At 39.7% G+C, this 15562-nt stretch overlaps 5 protein-coding genes across 5 annotated transcripts; 2 read left to right on the top strand and 3 right to left on the bottom strand.

Moving 5' to 3' along the window:
* Positions 1 to 287: 287 nt before the first annotated feature.
* On the top strand, positions 288 to 14164 carry LOC110002922 (histone H2AX-like). The gene is made up of 3 exons (XM_065958322.1): positions 288 to 685; positions 8829 to 8835; positions 13594 to 14164. Exons 1-3 carry the CDS (start codon positions 306 to 308, stop codon positions 13990 to 13992), a joined length of 786 nt encoding a protein of 261 aa, XP_065814394.1. The 5' UTR covers positions 288 to 305; the 3' UTR covers positions 13993 to 14164.
* On the bottom strand, positions 2464 to 3300 carry LOC109987408 (histone H1-like). The gene has a single exon (XM_020638482.3). It carries the CDS (start codon positions 3271 to 3273, stop codon positions 2668 to 2670), a length of 606 nt encoding a protein of 201 aa, XP_020494138.2. The 5' UTR covers positions 3274 to 3300; the 3' UTR covers positions 2464 to 2667.
* Positions 6688 to 7504, top strand: LOC109987424 (histone H4). Its single transcript, XM_020638499.3, has one exon. The coding sequence runs from the start codon at positions 6961 to 6963 to the stop codon at positions 7270 to 7272; it is 312 nt and encodes a 103-aa protein (XP_020494155.1). The 5' UTR covers positions 6688 to 6960; the 3' UTR covers positions 7273 to 7504.
* Positions 7799 to 8994, bottom strand: LOC109987420 (histone H2B-like). The gene has a single exon (XM_020638495.3). It carries the CDS (start codon positions 8643 to 8645, stop codon positions 8277 to 8279), a length of 369 nt encoding a protein of 122 aa, XP_020494151.1. The 5' UTR covers positions 8646 to 8994; the 3' UTR covers positions 7799 to 8276.
* On the bottom strand, positions 12758 to 13263 carry LOC109987413 (histone H3). Its single transcript, XM_020638487.3, has one exon. The coding sequence runs from the start codon at positions 13255 to 13257 to the stop codon at positions 12847 to 12849; it is 411 nt and encodes a 136-aa protein (XP_020494143.1). The 5' UTR covers positions 13258 to 13263; the 3' UTR covers positions 12758 to 12846.
* Positions 14165 to 15562: the final 1398 nt, after the last annotated feature.

Below are 15562 nucleotides of genomic sequence, written 5' to 3' on the forward strand. Positions count from 1 at the left end.
GAGCGAATGTGAAACAGTGACGCTGCTTCAGATCTCTAGCCTCTGATTGGTGACAAAGCCTCGTCTGGAGCTCAGTCCCGCAGGGGGGGCTCGAGCCCCCGCCTCAATCTCCGCTGCTCATTGGAGAAACATTTTTCAAATCGCGGAGTGAAACTGCGAGTGTGGCCGCCCTCCTCTGCTAAACTCGAAGCCTCTTTTCTGGTTGGAGGGGCAAGAAAATGAGCGCGCTACGCGGACATATAAGGGGGACATCTCGGCACAGAATTTATTTCTTCTAGTACCGACTCTAGAGATTAACATACACCATGTCAGGAAGAGGCAAAACCGGCGGAAAAGCCAGAGCAAAGGCAAAGACTCGCTCCTCCCGTGCCGGGCTCCAGTTCCCAGTCGGTCGTGTCCACAGGCTGCTGCGTAAAGGAAACTATGCCCAGCGTGTTGGTGCCGGAGCCCCCGTCTACCTGGCGGCTGTGCTCGAGTACCTGACCGCTGAGATCCTGGAGTTGGCCGGTAACGCTGCCCGTGACAACAAGAAGACCCGTATCATCCCCCGTCACCTGCAGCTGGCTGTCCGCAACGACGAGGAGCTCAACAAGCTGCTCGGAGGAGTCACCATCGCTCAGGGAGGAGTGCTGCCCAACATCCAGGCTGTTCTCCTGCCCAAGAAGACCGAGAAGGCTGCAAAGAAGTAGAGACACGATCCTGACTTCAACAAACACAAAGGCTCTTTTAAGAGCCACCACATCACAACTAAACAGCAAATCCCTCTCGTACAGAATCATACTATAGTAGCACATGTTACGTTATTACTATGACAATAAGAAGTGCAATCGTATTTGGTTAAGTGCAGGACATCAAGCACACTTATGAGGATTGGGGACACTATTTATGATTAAAAATAATTATCAATAGAACTCAAATCATTAAAATGATGTGGTATATCGCTTGAAAAAGGTCATTCAGTCTAACATTTGTTTTGTATTTATTCTGTTGAACGTCGAAATGAAAACATATAATAGAGTAGAAATACATGAACATTGATTATATTAAAATGAGTCTTCTGCATTTAGTTTGATCTCAATGTGACCTGAGGGAAATTGTCAACAACAGATAAAAAAGAAATAATTATACAAACTAAAATGTATAAAAGTATCTGTCCGGTTTCCCTTAAACTTTCTATTCATTTCTTTCCTAAATGAGTTTCCTTAACTCCTCGTTCAATAATATGAAAAACTGTTCACGTTTCATTATTTGTATTGATAATTAATAATCTTATTCATGAATCATATTTCAGTGTCTATTTAGAAACCATTTAGGTATCACTTTAAATGAAGGTCACAATATTCAAAATTAACTTGTTAACTAGCATGCTATTTAGTAGCATACTGGTCACTTATAGGTCATAATTAAACTCTTATTAGTACCTTACTCTACAGATTCAGATTTAGCTTTATTGGCCATGTATGCTTACACACACACACACACACACACACACACACACACACACACACACACACACACACACACACACACACACACACACACACACACACACACACACACACACACACACACACACACACACACACACACACACACACACACACAGAATTTGTCTTCAGTAACTGTGCTCTCAATGTACAAATGTTACACATTAAACATAATAAAAGCAAATCACTAATATAAACAAGGCTAAATAAGACAATAGAGGTTAGTACTGCAAAAAATAATAAATATAGTTATGTAACATGGTTAGTATACTGTATATGAGGTAGAGTACAGTGTGTACATACACAGTGTGCATAGATGGGTGAGAGGATAATATTTCAGTACATGATTAAGTCATTAAATAACTTAATCGTTGTAATGGTCTTCTGTACACTCAGGGTGGGTGCTTGATAGCAGGGTCACCGGTCCTTCACAGCGACAGGAGATTGTGGATCCCAGAAGAGTCCACAGTAGACACTGTGCTGTTCAGTATGGAGAGTGGGGAAAGAAGAGGGGGGTTTCTACAGGACCATAATGTAAGAGTTTGTCTTCATCAGGACTCTGACCTGGAAGAAGGCCCTCTTTACAAAGAGCTTTGTTCCCTCAGCTGTTGAAGCTCTAAATAAGCTTCCACACTGACCTGCCTGTGTTTCTTCATGTTCATGTTTACTTCATGTGCCATGTCAAATAAAATACCTGTGTGCCAACACATTTCCCTCCGGAGCACAATTCAGTGTTGATCACCCTTCATGTGTATTTATTGTCTAAATTTTGTTTCTATAGATATAGATTAAGAAAAATGTGTAAGGTCCATTTGAAATTTCAAATAAACTGAGCTGAGATTCTTCTTGAAAGTACTATATGTATTCAAGTTATTACACTCATTGAGGTGTTTATACACAAAGACCCACATTATAAGTATGAAATTATTAAATAACTAATTACTAGTTAGTTACTAATTACTAGTATAACTATCCTGTATTTTGTAGATATTACTCTGAAAAGTAATGACAGAATCTAAAAGACTGAGAAGTGTAAACACTAAAAGCTGATATCAACATTCAGAGTCTTATACAAATAGATAACATGATTCTATATATTATCATTGAGGACAGACTCTTTAGTGAAAGCTGTGGGGGCTCTTAAAAGAGCCTTTGTTGAATTGAATGCTGGTGTGAAGATTTACTTCTTGGCCTTCTTGGCTGCAGTCTTCTTTGCTGCTGTTTTCTTTGTTGGAGTTTTCTTCACTGGAGTCTTCTTGAGCACTTTCTTGGGAGCAGCCTTCTTGGGACTCTTTGCAGCAGGCTTTTTGGTTGCCTTCTTGACCGGGGTTTTCTTAGCTGCTACCTTCTTCGGGGACTTCTTGACTGTTTCTTTCTTGACTGGAGTCTTCTTGGGTGTAGCTTTCTTTGCTGCGGGCTTCTTTGCCTTGGCTGGAGCTTTCTTTGCGACCTTCTTCGCTGCTGGTTTGGCGGCTTTGGGCTCTTTCTTTGCGAGCTTGAAAGATCCGGAGGCACCACTGCCTTTAGTCTGGGCTAAAGTTCCGTTTGTTACCAGCTTAACCACGGCGGCGTTGATGCGTTTGTTAGCCTTGACCACATCCACACCTTTAGCGGCCAGTGCCTTCTTGACGGCCGATAAGGACACACCTTTGCGCTCTTTGGACTCAGCCACAGCGCTGATGATGAGCGTCGGGAGGGGGGGTCCATCAGACTTGGGCTTGGGAGCCGCTTTCTTCTTCGGGGCTTTCACCACCGGGGCTGCTACTGCTGGTGCTTCTTCTGCCATGTTGATCTCTCACTGGACGTGTGGAGAAGAGCGACAGGAGGCGGGACTTATAGGGAACATGAGAACCGTGAAGAGTCAACCCACACAGACGCTCTTCCTCATGTCTGAAATGTGGCGACACTTTGTGTTTTATCTTCAACTTTATGGGGATAAAACTCACACAGAGAATCAGTTTAAACGGAAAAAACGTCCCGCATCAGTTAGAAAACCTTCATCTCTTCAGATTCAGCTCATGTTTGTGGACGAGGTCTCTTTAATTTCATTACAGCAGGCTTCAAACCTCTATGATACCCGCTCTGTTTGGACAACACGCCGGGATTTTCCGACACATTTCGGCTCCTAAAGTGTCTTAATGAGACCTGTGAAAGTTTTAAAAGGATGATAGTGTAAGCAGAGACATCGAATATTTAAATAAAACAAACATTAACCTTATACTTTGATGTGTTTAGTTTTAATCGGAGAGTTTTCAGTGGAGGTAAACACACGGAGGCTGTCGGAGACTCAGGAGGTCACACAGACTCACAGATGATGTTGTGGGTTTGATCTCCAGGTCAGACCAAATGATAGAATTCATCAAGAGGACACAAAGTTAGAGGTTTATAATAGTACGATGTAATAATCTAACAACATAATGAATCATTCCTGTGCTGATAGAGACTGAATACATCACATCAGTTTGAGTTTGTGTGGAGAACAGTTCTCTGTCTATAGGTTTAACAATCATCACTGTCAACTGAGTAATAACATCACATTAATTACATTAATTAACATTAAATAAATCTCTAATTCTCCTCAGCTGATCTCCTCGTTGATCATGTTGGATTCAGAGTTATTCCTCCTCCTCCTCTGTGATATATTTGAGGTAAAAAGATCAATACGGATTTTACAGATAGACTGTGAGTCATGATTATCTTTCAAAGTTCATTAATATGAAACTCATTGAACTTTTTTAATGTGAAATATGAAACAATTTTAAACAGATATTTTTTAAATTAATTGTGAGGTTTTATTTTGAAACTAAAAAAAAAATAAACTGCTCTGCTGAAAGGCATTTTGTTGTTGACAAACAACTCAGTGTCGTCAACAGCAGAGTTAGTACATGGGGTACCCCAGGGCTCAGTTCTAGCTCCAACACTATTTTCAATTTACATGCTCCCTCTTGGTAACATCATCCGTACATATAATGTCAACTTTCACTGTTATGCCGATGACACACAACGTTACCTCCCGATTACACCTGGTGACCATTCAAATACAACTACTCTCCTCAAGTGCCTTTCAGAAATAAAATCATGGATGTCGGACAACTTTCTACAACTCAATGACGCAAAAATCAGAAGTCATAGTAATCAGTCCCTCATCAAAAATAAATCAAATTACTGCACACCTAGGAGAACAAGCCCATTATGTGAAGCCCTCAGACCAGAGACTTTGGGGTAGTTTTTCACCAGGACTTGTGTTATGAGCCGCAAGTGAAGAAAGTTGTGCAGTCCTGTTTTTACCAGCTCAGAAATATAGCAAAGGTCAAATCCCTCATGTCGCAAGAAGATCTGGAGAAACTCATACACGCCTTCATTTCCTCCAGGCTTGATTACTGTAATTCATTAAACACCTGTCTAAGTAAAAAAATCAATCCACAGTCTTCAAACTATCCAAAACACAGCAGCCCAGCTTTTAACAAGAACAGACAAATGTGCCCATATCGCGTCAATTTTAGTATCCCTTCACTGGCTCCCTGTTGATTTTAGAATTGATGTTAAGATTGTTTTAATTACTTTCATGGGCTGGCCGCTTCTTACATTTCTGAGCTTTTAACCCCTTATGAACCAAGACGCAGTCTGAGATACTCTGGCAGAGCCCTACTGGCTGTTCCAAAGTCCAGGCTAAAAACTAAAGGGGACAGGGCCTTTGCTGTTAGAGCCTCCAGACTTTGGAACAGCCTGCCAGAGGAGATCAGACTTGTAGATTAAGTCCCTTGTTTTACATCTCTACTCAAGACATTATTTAAAAAAAATGCTTTTTCTCTGTGATTTTGGTAATTGTTCCTATTTTTATTTTATTAGTCTGATTTTTTAGTTTACTCTCTGCCTGTTGTTTTAATTTTATCTCTGCTTGTATTTTCTGCCTTAAAGGACTTAAAAGTGCTATACAAATAAAAGTATTATTATTTGTATTATTATAACTTGCTGCTATCGATCATACCAAGTCACTTTAATCATGACTTGTCACTTTATCTTGCCATTCACTGCACATAATGTTTTAATTCCCTGCATAGTTAACTTCACCTCGTATATTCTCCCTATTTTTAAATTATATTTATCTAATCAGGGTAGGGCTTCTTCTACTTGTCTGAATTTCCCCTCTGGGGATCAACAAAGTATTATCCTATCCTATCTAAGAAGTCCAAGCCCTGTAGTTATTATCACACAGTGTTATTATGTGTGTCAGTGTTTTAGTGGAACAATGTGGTGTATTGAGTCTTAAATGCTTTTTTAATGTTATTCAGTCTTTCATTTCAGTAATTTATACGGCTCATGATCATATCACATGGTACGGAGCACTAACACAACACACAGTAATAAAAACAAAGCAGCGAAATCAAACAGAAGGATAAAAAGGTATCTAATTTACAAACAACTTTTGGTTTATCTGATTGTAACAACAAAATAACTTCTACATAGATGGACGGTTCACATTGGCAGATATGTTTCTGTGTAGATCATTACACTCACATTCTTACATTCAAACAAGATGTGAGACTCGTCACCAAAACGAGCGTCCTCACTAAAGCTAGAAACATCCCTGGTTATCTATCAAACTCTGGTTATCGGATTGTCTGAGGGCTTCCTGGATGATCCTGATCCTCAAAGATTACATCATTCAAGTCTAAGTACACAAGGCTGGTACAGTGAAACTGGGAATGGCTCATTAAATGAATTATGGTTAAAATCCTTAAACATCTATCAAGCATCATAAGACAAAAAAATAAAATAATGTCAAAGCTTCCTTTGTTAACTGTTTTTTGCACCAATACACAAAGACAAATTCCTTATGTGTGTAAGAGCACTTGGCAATAAAAACAGATTCTGATTCACTTCTGTGTTTTGTGTCTGTTGCAGCAGAGACTCACATAAAGGGCAAGTTTTGATTTATTTATGTTCAGTTTCATGTCTTCTTCCTGCTCTCTCTACATATTTTTATATTTGTGATGATTGTGTGCTTTTGAACATAATGTGTCCCTTATTTGGTTCAGTTGTAAAATACTTTATTTATCTTTGTTTCAACATTCAGTCATCTTTTTCTTTTCTTTTTTTATAACCTTCGCTCTCCGAGGTGCTGAAATGATCCCTGCTGCAGCATGTTGTGTCATTTGTTTAAAAACAGAATAAAAAGAGGGATAATCTTCCTTCAACTCGGTGTGAATGATTTCAATCCAAGATGTTGGATGTTTTCTTCACCTCCTGGTCAATGTGGAGCTCAGTCAGTCTAACAGGAGTCACACTGTCCCTGATTCATGCTGCTGCTCAGAGGGGGGCGCTAATGAATCATGAGATTTTGTTTTTGAAATACATGACCGAAGAAGAAGAAAGCAGCCCTCTGACTTCAATGAGGTTCTCAGAGACTAGATTTAGAACAACGTGAATTCTAACTCAAAATTCTTCAGCTCTCATCAACTGAACTGCTAACATGTCTGGAAGAGGAAAGGGAGGTAAAGGACTCGGTAAAGGAGGCGCTAAGCGTCACCGTAAAGTTCTCCGTGATAACATCCAGGGAATCACCAAGCCCGCTATCCGCCGTCTGGCTCGTCGTGGTGGAGTCAAACGTATCTCTGGTCTCATCTACGAGGAGACCCGTGGTGTGTTGAAAGTATTCCTGGAGAACGTTATCCGTGATGCCGTCACCTACACCGAGCATGCCAAGAGGAAGACCGTCACCGCCATGGATGTGGTTTACGCTCTGAAGAGACAGGGACGCACTCTGTACGGCTTCGGAGGTTAAACCTGATCCTGACCCACTCACACTGAAACCCAAAGGCTCTTTTAAGAGCCACACACTAAATATAAAGAGTCGTTCCGTGTTGTGGTAATGCAACTAAAATCCAGCATCTGATAATAGAAACACAAATTGAATGTGATTTCTTTATTGCAAAATTGGTTGATAGAGATAACGAATCATGAGTTCAGAAACTAAACGTCCATATCAATAAAATCTTATCCTTTCAATGTTTGAATACTTATCTACTGTGTGATAACCTCTGCCTGACATAATTTAAATAAAAGATATTCTCTGCATCATGTCTGATCCCCATAGAGGAGAAATACCACTACGGACCCTGAAATTGGTTTCAATATATGTTGTATAGCAACAATATCTAGAGCACGGTCAGAAGCTGCAAACAAGGAATACATTCCACTATCACTAGCTAGTAAAACTTTTACCCTATGTATATATATATTCAGAAATCTCTAAATTTCCTCATCTCATTCTTCAAGCCAACGACTACAATGCATTTTTGTCAGATTCTTTATGTAGGCTTTATTTCAAGACAGGGCTCGGTGCATGAAGTCATTGGGTTAATACAACTTTGTCACAATTCAGACCACTATCAGGGAGTGCATTGAATAACACGACTTTCAACAGACAAGTTTGACTTAGAGCAGATTGACATGTAGCCTGACTAATGAATTCGTTTTGTTCATTAGGTTTCAGGTTTTGTTGAAATGTAGATATTACAATAAGCACAGCTGGGGATGCTACATTTCACTTTCCTGATGCTGCATCTAAGGAGAGAACTGGAAATGTGTTACACATTCATACTCAAACATCTATAACTTATTGTGAGTAATGAGGTATAGTGAATCATATAGCATGAATATGATCATTTGAATAACCTTTTGAACAGCCCAATATAATATTAATTATTAAATATAACAGGATTTCAGCTCTTAGATGTTGTGTGGCCCTTAAAAGGACCGTTTTGTTGTTGCTGGTTATCAGCGGGTTTACTTGGAGCTGGTGTACTTGGTCACAGCCTTGGTGCCCTCAGACACGGCGTGTTTAGCCAGCTCACCGGGCAGCAGCAGGCGGACAGCGGTCTGGATCTCCCTGGAGGTGATGGTGGAGCGCTTGTTGTATTGAGCCAGACGGGAGGACTCCCCGGCGATGCGCTCAAAGATGTCGCTCACGAACGAGTTCATGATGCCCATAGCCTTGGAGGAGATACCGGTGTCGGGGTGGACCTGCTTCAGGACCTTGTAGACATAGATGGCATAGCTCTCCTTCCTGGACTTTCTCCTCTTCTTGCCGGTCTTGGTGGCCTTAGAGACGGCTTTCTTTGAGCCCTTCTTGGGCGCTTTCACGGTTTCAGGCATGTTTTCTGAGTGGTGATCTCAAAAACTGATACTGAAGTGAATGTCAGAAAGCTGCTTATATTTGGTGTTGAAGCAAACACCATGTGCTGTTGCTCTCACAGGATTGGCTGAGCGACACAATGAGCAATTCTTAGCTTTCAGTCATGTGACCGGCGCTGAGGTCTGAGGTCCTTTAGGGTTTAGCAAAATAGTGACCACCGTTGATCACTCCGAGGAGCTGCAGCACGAGCTGTTTAATAAACAAAATACAAATTAGACAGCATTAACATTTACCCTCTTCAAATAAATCTCCAATCAGGTTTAACGTATTTATAGTTTTCTTATTGTTAATTAGATTTAAAGGTTTAAAATAATTTTACATTCAGTGATGATGAATTGACCACGTAGTATAAAGAGGTTAATTGTCTGTTCACATTTTTTGTTTTTATTTAGAATAAAATTAAATTTTAAAGAAACCAAATTAATTGAACCATTCACAAGATTGTCAGTTAAATTCCCCAGATTCTCCAGAACAGCCTGGTTACTGAGTATTCATAATAAGAAGTGTTTTATTTTGTCTGCTTCAGTTAGAAGCTGTTGATGACATGTAGATAGTTTCTGTAGTTTGAATTCATCATAGGATAGGATCGTACTTTATTGATCCCCAGAGGGGAAATTCGGACGTTACAGCAGCACAGACAAGAAAGCTCAAATACACATTAAACAGAATAGATAAGATAAATAAAAATAAATAAATTAAAACAGGAGGTATATACAGTACAAAAGTGAATGTTGAAGTTAACTGGGGGGAGTTGAGACAGTATTTGAAGAGAATGACAAGATAAAGTGACAAGTGATGATTAAAGTGACTTGGTATGATAAATAAATAGCAGCAAGTAATGTAAACAGCATCGTGATAACTGGACCATCATCACTTATTCACTGCAGGACAATTCACCTTGAGTCAAACACATTTCATATGATTATAACTGTTTATGTATATTTAGTTTATTATTGACGCATCTAAATTGATATGTTTCTACATATTTATATATTAAAAACAATAAACCAAAGTATCCATTAGTTAAAGTTGAAAATATTGTAAAAAGAGGAACACTGAAATATTTCTAAATGTTCTGAAGACTTTTTAAATGTAAGTTGTGATTGTCACAGTCTCAGCTTTGTCATAGCTATTCTCTCCACAAGTTAAGGGTTGATACTTAAGTGTTATAAAAAACTAATGATGTCTACCTCACTGGTGTTTAAATGTAATAAAAATCAACAAGGATTTCCATTATTTTTCTCTCATTTATATAATTTTTTTGTCAGAATTGCAGGTTTTTACAATTGCTATGACCATTTTTTTCTTTTAACAAGTTTCATAAACTCTAAACACACCAACACACCTAAAACACACAATTGGCAAAACAGTTAATTTCATGCTCCAAACCCATTTCAAACTAAACTCTAACAGTCATTTTCAAAATACAATAATACACAAACACAACACAACATGTTCACCAAGACACTAACACATGTTGTCTTCCAACAGGAACATTTAGTCAATCTTTCTTTCATTCTCAGCAATCACCATGTTGATAATGGCAAGTTCCTGTTCCTCATTTAGGGGCTTTCCTCTGCCCCCTGAGGGAGGTAGACATTGAATCCTTAGAGAGACAAAATACAGTTACATATTAGAAACCGGAGGATTACATTTACGGTAAAACATGGTTCAATTATCTACACTTTGCTGTAGGAGAAGCCATTGTGCAATATCCTACCTGTTGGTTTCTCTAAAAATCCAGACAATAGATGCCACTGAATCCCGGCTGAGATTTGGCTGTCCTCGTTCACCAGCCATTCTGTATGATAGCCCGTGGTTTATGACAGGGTCTATGATAGAAGCTCTTATTTCATCCATTACCCTAGCTCTGGTCCTTCTTTGAGCGCCACCATGCAGTCTAAGTCCTCTCCCTCTACCTCATCCAGGTAATCCTCTCCCTTGCCGTTGTCCCCCTCCTCTCCCATGTCCTGGTACTCTTCTGCATTTTGACACCCTGGAGACTTTACGTGCTGACACTTTACTCATTACACTGTTTACTCTTTCTACATTTTGAATATTTATACTTATCAGTTTTTATCTTATAGTATATTTCTACATTTACTGTTTGTGTATCACTGTAGTAATTTTTAAATGTTTATTTTATGGCCTTGCGTAACAGTCTTTACATTTCACTGCACATCTGTTGAGCATGTGAGAAATTTTGAATCTTCATCTCCCTCGTTCTGCTACTCGTCTTCCTCTCCCTCTCGAGGCATTGTATTTACTCTCTTTATGTTGCTCTATATTGTTCCTTTTGCACACAAGATCAGCCCAAGATCAGTCATTTTTTTTTACTGTATAACATATGGGCATGCGATTGAAAGATCCTCAACTCCTGAGTGTGTTTCCTAGATGGGAATCAGCTGTGATATATATTTTTGCATAACTTCAATCAGTGGTTTCTCAATAGCAATAGAAAAAATACAGGGGATATATATATATATGTGTTTCAATCTACAATATGAACAGCTATTCACTTAGACTTTAATCTATAAATGATGTTTAGAACATGATGTTATCTGTTCTGACATACAGTGTGAAGTGATTGGCAAATTTGGCAGTAAAAATCCATTGTTTTGGTCTTGGTTGAACTTGTATGTAAAAAAAGTTAAAGCATTTTAAATTTGTGTTAAATGTATGCATTTTGTGTCAAAGCAACAAGAAATGTGTTGATTGCACAGCCTACACAGACGGATGTTGTGCTAACTTTGTAAAGAGTTTAGGAAAATTGTTAGAAGTATTGAAAAAAATGTCATAGCAAACACTTTAAAATACTCTCACAATTATAAAATAGGTTTGTTCAGTCAGACTCACTGCATCTTACTTTTAATCATCCTGCACCACTTCATCCTTCTTTTCTGATTTATTAAACATGGACATAAGCAATGAGCTCATTCAATGAGAAAAAATGTATCTGTTATTGTTCATTTTGTTTCATTTTCACACTTTAATGTTCAGGATGTCTGACTGTCATCAGAACAATCCGCTCAGAATACCTCCGACATGTATTTGAACAATCACATTCACCTCCACTTAAGTCGTCCCAAGACTTTAAATCAATATTCATTCTTTATCTAACAGGGACACAATGAATATGTCATTGTTCATTTTTATGAAGCATTAGCGCCGCCCTCTGACCAGCAGCTGCTGTGTGACTCCTGTTAGACTGACTGAGCTCCACATTGACCAGGAGGTGAAGAAAACATTCAACATCTTGAAATCATTCACACTGAGATGGAGGAAGATTTTTACTCTTTTTATTCTGTTTCTAATCAAATGACACAACATGCTGCAGCAGAGATCATTTCAGCACCTTGGACAGCGTGTTTCCTCAGTCATCAATCACTTTTTTAACTAGATTTGTTTTTTTTTACAAATCTACAGGCTACAACTAAAGTTAGCATTTTATCATCAGTATTTAATAATGATATGGATCTGTATGAGGAGCATCCTGTAGCATCTTAACCGTCTTTATGAATTACTGTTATATTTATTCCAAGAGGTCATCAGTGAACCCGTTTGTGATCCAAACTTAAAGGCCTGTAGAAGTAATGGTGTCAACTTCAATGTTTTTATGGGACTCATTCATTTATTGTAAAAATTTAAAAAAGTCCAAGTGATTCCTGAGTTCATAGTGTGTGCTGGTGATTTACTGAAGTTCTTTTAGCTGAACCATGATTCTAGAAATCTGCACCTCTCAGGAAACATGAGAGATTAAATATTGACAATGTCTCTTTATGAGATAATACATATTAAATATAAATGTGTACTGGTTATCTAACAGATAAACTCTGGTGATTAATTTGAATAACTCCTCAAATTCAAATATAATTAAGTGGAGAACGAATGCAATGTAACATACATGTAGTGTGTATTATATTAATAACTTTGTAATATGTCTGTGCTCTACATTTATGGTTTCTATATACATGATCTATGACTATATTGTAATACTATTGTGGTTGCAGTACTGTATGACAGAAATAGTTGACAACATGGGACTAGAATGAAATAATAAAGTCATCACTCTAAATTAGAGACAGTACAGGATTTCTCTCTTAAATAAAATGTGGTGGCTCTTAAAAGAGCCGTTGTGGTTGTTTTGGGGCAGTAGACAGATTAAGCTCTCTCTCCGCGGATCCTTCTGGCCAGCTGGATGTCTTTGGGCATGATGGTGACCCTCTTGGCGTGGATGGCGCAGAGGTTGGTGTCCTCGAAGAGACCGACCAGGTAAGCCTCGCTGGCCTCCTGCAGAGCCATGACAGCGGAGCTCTGGAAGCGCAGGTCGGTCTTGAAGTCCTGAGCGATCTCACGGACCAGACGCTGGAAGGGCAGCTTGCGGATGAGCAGCTCGGTGGATTTCTGGTAACGACGGATCTCTCTGAGAGCCACGGTACCGGGCCTGTAACGATGGGGCTTCTTCACGCCGCCGGTGGCCGGGGCGCTCTTACGGGCAGCCTTGGTGGCCAGCTGCTTCCTGGGGGCTTTGCCTCCTGTGGACTTACGAGCGGTCTGCTTGGTTCTCGCCATCGTGTCTTGTCTCTCTGAGCGGGAGAAAAATGCAGGGAGCTACGGGACGAGCTGCTCTTAAAGCAGAGGAGCGGATTTGGAACGGTGACGCTGCTTAGGACCTCCGGCCTCTGATTGGTGGCCGGTTGCTTCTGGAGCTCACCCCCGACGGGGGGAGTGAGCCCCCGCTTACATCTCCGCTGCTCATTGGAGAAAAGGTTGTTCAAACTGTGGAGCGCAGCTGGGAGCCTGGGGGCCCCTTTACTGGTTGGAGGGGCAGGAAAACGCGCGCGCTCGGGGGACATATAATAGAGGGCATGTCCGCCTAGAGCACATTTCTTCTAGTATCGACTCTAGAGATTAACCTACACCATGTCAGGAAGAGGCAAAACCGGCGGAAAAGCCAGAGCAAAGGCAAAGACTCGCTCCTCCCGTGCTGGGCTCCAGTTCCCAGTCGGTCGTGTCCACAGGCTGCTGCGTAAAGGAAACTATGCCCAGCGTGTTGGTGCCGGAGCCCCCGTCTACCTGGCGGCTGTGCTCGAGTACCTGACCGCTGAGATCCTGGAGTTGGCCGGTAACGCTGCCCGTGACAACAAGAAGACCCGTATCATCCCCCGTCACCTGCAGCTGGCTGTCCGCAACGACGAGGAGCTCAACAAGCTGCTCGGAGGAGTCACCATCGCTCAGGGAGGAGTGCTGCCCAACATCCAGGCTGTTCTCCTGCCCAAGAAGACCGAGAAGGCCACCAAGAAGTAGAGACACAATGCTGACCTCAACAAACACAAAGGCTCTTTTAAGAGCCACCACATCACGACGAAAGAGCAAATAACTTTCCTGAAATAATTCACTTGCTGTTTCCTCGTTTGAGATGTCTTCCAGCTTCAATGTTTTCCTCTCATCACATCCTATTTGACAGACTGTCCAGATGTATTTTATTAAAATAAATAACTACTTCTAGAAAGGTGGTCATAATATCATTATAATATTATCAGAAACAGTTCTGGAAGCAGAGTAGAAACAAACCATCCTGGGGAGACATACGGAGCACATTCAGCCAACAGTGGGTCATTAAACCAAGATTAATTATTCTGTGAGAATGTTTCATTCTGAGTTTAACGCTGGCTGAAATTCATTTATGTTTTAATGTTCATATCAAGAGTCAAAGAAGGTCTAGTAAGAGGAAACTGGAAACTACATCAACGACTCAATGAACAATAAAATAATTCAATAAGGAATTAGCTCTAATTAAAAGATCCTGTCCTGTTTCCTTTAAACTTTCCATCCATGTAAAATTAGCTTTTGCAGAGTGTCCTTAACTCCTCGTTCAGTAAGATGATGAATATTGAAAACTCTTCATATGTTTCATTATTTTTATTGATGATTAATAACCCTTATTGATGAATCATCTTTCAGTGTCTGAACACTTTAAATGAAGGTCACAATATTCACAATTAACTTGATGCTAATTAGCATGCTATGAAGTAGCATACTAGCTGCTTATAGGTCATAATTAAGCTCTTATTAGTACCTTACTCTACAGGACCATAATGTAAGAGTTTGTCCTCATCAGGACTCTGACCTGGAAGAAGGCCCTCTTTACAAAGAGCTTTGTTCCCTCACCTATTGAAGCTCTAAATAAGCTTCCACACTGACCGGCCTTATTTCATCGTCTGTGTTTCTTCCTGGAGGAAGATTCAGTGTTGATCACCCTCCATGTGTATTTATTGTCTTTATATATCTAAATTTTATTTTTCCCTTCTGTTTCTATAGATATAGATTAAGAAGAATGTTGAAGGTCCATTTGATCAAATAAGCTGAGCTGAGATTCTTCTTGACTGTACTGTATGTATTCATCTTACTACACTCATTGAGGTGTTTATACACAAAAACCTACATTATTGAATGATTATAAAAGTAGAACTATCCTGTGTTTTGAACATAATACTCTGACAAGTAATGATAGAATCTTAGACTGTGAGAAGTGTAAACAATAGAAGCTGATTCCAACATTCAGAGGTGATTATAAATATAGATTATATGATTATAAATAGTATCATTGAGGACAGACTCTTTAGTGGAAGCTGTGGGGGCTCTTAAAAGAGCCTTTGATGCATTGAATGCTGGTCTACAGATTTACTTCTTGGCCTTCTTTGCTGCTGTTTTCTTAAGTGGAGTTTTTTTCAGACACATTTTCAAAACATCCTGACAATTAATAGGCTACAAAAAACTTGAAGTCTGTTTAATTTTATACTTCACATGAACCAAAAGTTTTATGACTTTTGCATATGTATGTAGTTTACATTTCGATCGTAAGTCATAGACTATT

Source organism: Labrus bergylta, chromosome 8 (genome assembly GCF_963930695.1).
Source record: "Labrus bergylta chromosome 8, fLabBer1.1, whole genome shotgun sequence".
In the NCBI taxonomy this organism is placed as follows: domain Eukaryota; kingdom Metazoa; phylum Chordata; class Actinopteri; order Labriformes; family Labridae; genus Labrus; species Labrus bergylta.